The sequence below is a fragment of the Teleopsis dalmanni genome, chromosome 1 (assembly GCF_002237135.1).
Source record: "Teleopsis dalmanni isolate 2A chromosome 1, ASM223713v2, whole genome shotgun sequence".
NCBI classification, from domain to species: Eukaryota; Metazoa; Arthropoda; class Insecta; order Diptera; family Diopsidae; genus Teleopsis; species Teleopsis dalmanni.
The window spans coordinates 233,219,888-233,224,998 of NC_051846.1; the positions used below are offsets into that span (position 1 = coordinate 233,219,888).

Genomic DNA, 5,111 nt, shown 5'->3' on the forward strand with positions numbered 1-5,111 from the left:
GGAGATTGAATTGGTAATCATGGAAATATAAAGATTATATTGTTCTTTTTCTTTTATTATAGAAACCAATTTGAAACTAAGCGAGTTACGGATGGCTGCCGAAATGTCATTGTATTTGGTTAAAGCCATTAATTGAGATATTATTAAATAAGAACACAAACTTAAAATTTTATACGTTTTTTTCGTTATTATAGATCTACAGATAAGCGACTGTAAGGGGACGCCCTGTACAAAGCTGATATCAAAGAATGCGGCCAATACCTTAATATAAGAACTAGTAATAAATATGTACATGTTAGGTATTGCAAATGCATATATGCACAAGTAGGTCAGTAGTAAAAAATACTTCCGAACATAGGTACCAAGGCTGTTACAGTATTGTTACGGCAAGAGATTACTAAACGAAGCTTTGTTTAATAATTAAATGCATGATAATATTTTAAGAGCAATATACCTATATATCATATGAAGTATAAATTAAAGTAAACAACATGTGCATTAGTTAACTATTTTAAAACTATGTAAAATCAAATTCTTTTAAAAAAAAAAAAAACAAAAATATATACTTATAATTTTATATATATAAGAAAATTCAATTATATAGAAAAAAAAATATATATAAGAAGATAATTAATAATATTCAAAATTATGCTAAAATAATATAAAATAACAAATACAATTAGAATGTGCAATATTTTAAGACTATGTAAAGTCAAATTCTTTAAACAAAAAAAAAACAAAACAAAAATATATACTTAGAAATTTATATCTGTAAAAAAAAAAAATTATAATAAATATAGTATTAAACAAAAAATAAGTAATTCATTATACATTACGCTAGATAAATACATTGAAATACATTGGAATTATATATGAAATAATTTAAATTGTAAAGTGAAATGTTTTATATGTAACGAATATTATTGTTATGATTTTGGAAATTCAATGTAAACTGTATTATATATGCTGTCGTATGCTTTTGCTATGTCACCAATGACGAGGAAGTCCTTCGAAGAGCGTCAACGCTCCTCTGCAAGGGGGAAGGGATTTTGTGGTTACGTGCACGATAGGGTGTGGAAAAAACGGTTTGGCCGTTATTAAATAAGTATGCAAATATAGCCTTGGCATTAAGTCTCATGTTACGATGCGGTAGCATAAGACTATGCAGAAGGCAAAATCCCGCAACGCGAGCGTGGAATGCGCTGACACTACAAAACGTGACCAGCAAACACGCTACTTTGGAAGCTAACGCAAAAGTACAGAAACTTTTGACTAGCAGTCGCTCGTTTAACTTAGTTGAGACATGTCGGGATCACCGTGCTTTTAAAATCGACTCGGAGAAAAACTAATAAAGTGCCAGTGCAGTAAAACATCAAAATAAGGAACGGTGAAATAAAAATGCAAGCATCGAAATAAACAAACTCACTAAAATAATTGTTAATAATAAAAGCTAATAGAAATTGCAAGTGACATAAGTGTCTGAGCCAACTACGGTGAAATCAAAATGCAAGCATCGAAACAAACAAACTCACTAAAATAATTGTTAATAATAAAAGCTAATAGAAATTGCAAGTGACATAAGTTTCTGAGCCCATTACACAGTTGATAGGCTAAGTGCAGTAGTCTGAATTTAGTTACGTGAATTCAGTAAACAAAAGATTAAGAATAATTTAAAGAAAAATCTAAACTGAAAGGCAACAACTACAACAATTGAATTTCTCAAGAGTATACACACCCATACTAGAGCACCAACGACGGAGGTAACAACACATGCAACGCAGGTGCAGCAACCACATAATTTTCAGCAACAACAACATCAGCAGCAACAGTGATGACAACAGAAGTCTCAATATCAGCAACAACCACAACCACAGCAAAAACAACCGCACTCAAATAGTGGCATACTGCAAAAGCGACGGACGAGCCAGCAGAAACAGCGACAGCAATTAGAGATACATAAGCAATAGTGTCTACACAAGAAATTCAATAAAGTGTTTATATACTACACACCATGTCTTTGCTTTACAACCCATTAGGACCACGACAGGAAGTAAAAAAGACAAATACCATGATAGAGAGGCGCGGGATCAAGCATTCAACGCGGTGATTGGGCTAATGAAACCCGACATCCCAGTGTTAACTCTTATGGAATTGAAGAGAAAAATACAAAGTATTAGATCTCAGTTTCTTAGAGAGCTACGGATCATCAGCTCAAGCAAGCGAAGTGGAGCTGGATTGGAAGATGTGAAAACTCCAAAGTTGTGGTGCTTCCATTTACTGGAATTTCTCCGGCCATCAGTGGCAATCAGAAAAAGAACATCCAGTTATGAGGAAGCTGTAAGCATTGTTTCATTTGTGAAATATAATAAATTACTATCTATAAATATATTACAAAATTTTTTCTTTTTTTTTATAGGATGGGCCAGTTGAAAAAAGAGCAGGAGAAATTCCTTTATTTGAATCTGTGAGTTTATTGTCTTGGCGCCATGTTATGCAGAGTGTCTCGGGCACGGCCGTTCCAACTCCGGCATGAGAGCCGGCTTATGAATGTCCCAGCACTAAGGCAAAACGCAAAACAGTGCTAAGGCACTAAGGCAAACAGTTACATAGTCTGTTTTAATTACCGCTACACGATTATTAATCGAATTCCTACATTTTCCGGTTTGCCGCTGACGTTTAATTTTGTAAGTACTATTAAAATACTTTATAAAACGATATAATATTATTTATTTCACAGCGAATACTTTGTTTTCTTGTTACTTATTTTTGTGGAATGGCACTTCGTTGGGAGAAAGAAGTAACTGAAAAGCTGGTAACCATGTACCAGCTGCACGAATGCTTGTGGGAAGTAAAAAAGACAAATACCAAGACAGAGTGGCGCGGGAACAAGCATTCAACGCGGTGATTGGGCTAATGAAACCCAACATCCCAGTGTTAACTCTTATGGAATTGAAGAGAAAAATACAAAGTATTAGATCTCAGTTCCTTAGAGAGCTACGGATCATCAGCTCAGGCAAGCGAAGTGGAGCTGGATTGGAAGATGTGAGAACTTCAAAGTTGTGGTGATTCCATTTACTGGAATTTCTCCGGCCATCAGTGGCAATCAGAAAAAGAGCATCCAGTTATGAGGAAGCTGTAAGCATTGTTTCATTTATGAAATATAATAAATTACTATCTGTATATATATTATAAAGTTTTTTCTTTTATTTATAGGTTGGGCCAGTTGAAAAAAGAGCAGGAGAAATTCCTTTATTTGAATCTATGAGTTTCTTGCTTTTTTACAACTTATATTATAAAAAGTATATTTATATGCATTATGTACATAGTAGAATTTCTATCTGGATTTGGATATTCAGCAGAATTCAGATAAATTTAAATATTAAGAAGTGAACGTAGACTTTTTCTATTTCACAAATTGTTGCTTTTGCATATGATTTTATATTGTATATTCAGAACATAATAAGTAAAAATGATAACATAAATATAATTATACCATAAATATAAATTTTTCAATTTATTTCTTTTATAAATATCATTACATTATTAACTATTTAGATTTGTTAATATTTTTCATTGTTTACAAATATGCTCATGAATAATATTTTTTTATAGTAATGACATTCGTTTGAAAAATCAAAAAGTAATAGATATTAAGTAACTATTATATTTATTTAAATCAAAATGTATGCAAATATTGTTTAATATACTACAAATTTCTTTTTTAATATAGCCAGGCGGAGGAGGATGAATTTGTAACTCCTACTCAATCAGTTTTAGTAAGTAAATTGTATTTTTAATAAATCACACTTTCATCCATTGCAATTTTCATTCATTGTTAAAATATTTCATAAATTCGGTTCGAACACCCTCAAATGGTGCATAAATATTGGAACTTTCTTCGCATGTTTGAGGATTTGAAGGACACTCAAAATTTGCGTACTGCAAGGATTTATCCATAAGAAAATTATGCAGTACAAAGCATGCATCCACATTTTTCGTATTTATCGGTTTTTGAAACACTCTAAATCTGGACGACAGAATTCCAAATAACCGTTCTACAACTTGCCTAGCTCTTGAAAGTCGTTATTAAAAAATTTGCCTCTTCACTATATTAGTTCTGTGTAAACATGGTTTTATAAGGTGTGTATAAAGATCAAAAGCGCCATTACCCACAGCAACATATGGCAACAATCTGTTATTTCCTATTACTTCATCTGTGAGAAATGAGCTTCAGCAGTATCCAATATACTTTCAAGAGATGAATTTTTCAATACTGAGCTATCGTTTGTTCTACCGTTAGCGCCGACGTCTATGTAAATAAATTTACAATTTGCATCTCTTAATGCCAACAGTATTATACTATCTCTTCCTTTATAATTTCGGTAATAAGAACCATCTAATGCTCGTGCATTAAATTCAACGTGCTTACCATCTAATGCCCCAAAACATAGTGGAAATTGCCATTTTTGAAAGGGTATATCTGATTATTTATATATTTGTACTATTGCTATATTTCATTTCAGATGCCTAGTTCATCACAAAAGTCTAGAAAAAGGAAAAATAATTTGGACAACAACTATGAAATACTTTTGAATAAAGTAAAAAGCAGGTCAAACAAGAAGTATGAATGGCTTAGAGAGCAGGTGGTGGCTACTTTAAATGAAATGATCAACAAAAACATCGTTATGGAGGCTATTAGTAAAATACAAGAGCTTACAATGATGTTTACTGCAAAAGATCTAGCCGAAAGTACCACAGTACCACAAACTAGACATTTAAACATATTGGCAGAAGCTCTAGATGGTGTTCTGGACGAAGAAGATATGTAGCCACAAATTGTAAATATTGTATATATAATATTAGTGGTTAAGTCAAAAGCTTTGTAAATATTGTATATATTAGTAGTTAAGTCTAAAACATTGTAAATATTGTATATATAAATAATTCAGATTAAACAAGTGTATATATTGCACAAGTTAACCAGTGTTGACCATGCGTCAGCATTAATATGTAACAACGATGTCAGCGACCCAGTCCATGCGCACAATTAAAATTGTCGCTTTATTGCAGCAACGGTTTACGCAATAGCGAATTTCATTTCGGTGCAAAGA

General features: G+C 32.2%; 1 protein-coding gene across 1 annotated transcript in view; it reads left to right on the plus strand.

The window, feature by feature from the left end:
• Positions 1 to 4,829, plus strand: part of LOC119667688 — a 20,524-nt gene extending 15,695 nt beyond the window's left edge. Inside the window, exons 3-4 of the mRNA XM_038076997.1 lie at positions 2,417 to 2,464; positions 4,524 to 4,829. Of these exons, the coding sequence (XP_037932925.1) occupies positions 2,417 to 2,464; positions 4,524 to 4,829 (354 nt within the window). The remainder of the gene's footprint in view (positions 1 to 2,416; positions 2,465 to 4,523) is intronic.
• Positions 4,830 to 5,111: the final 282 nt, after the last annotated feature.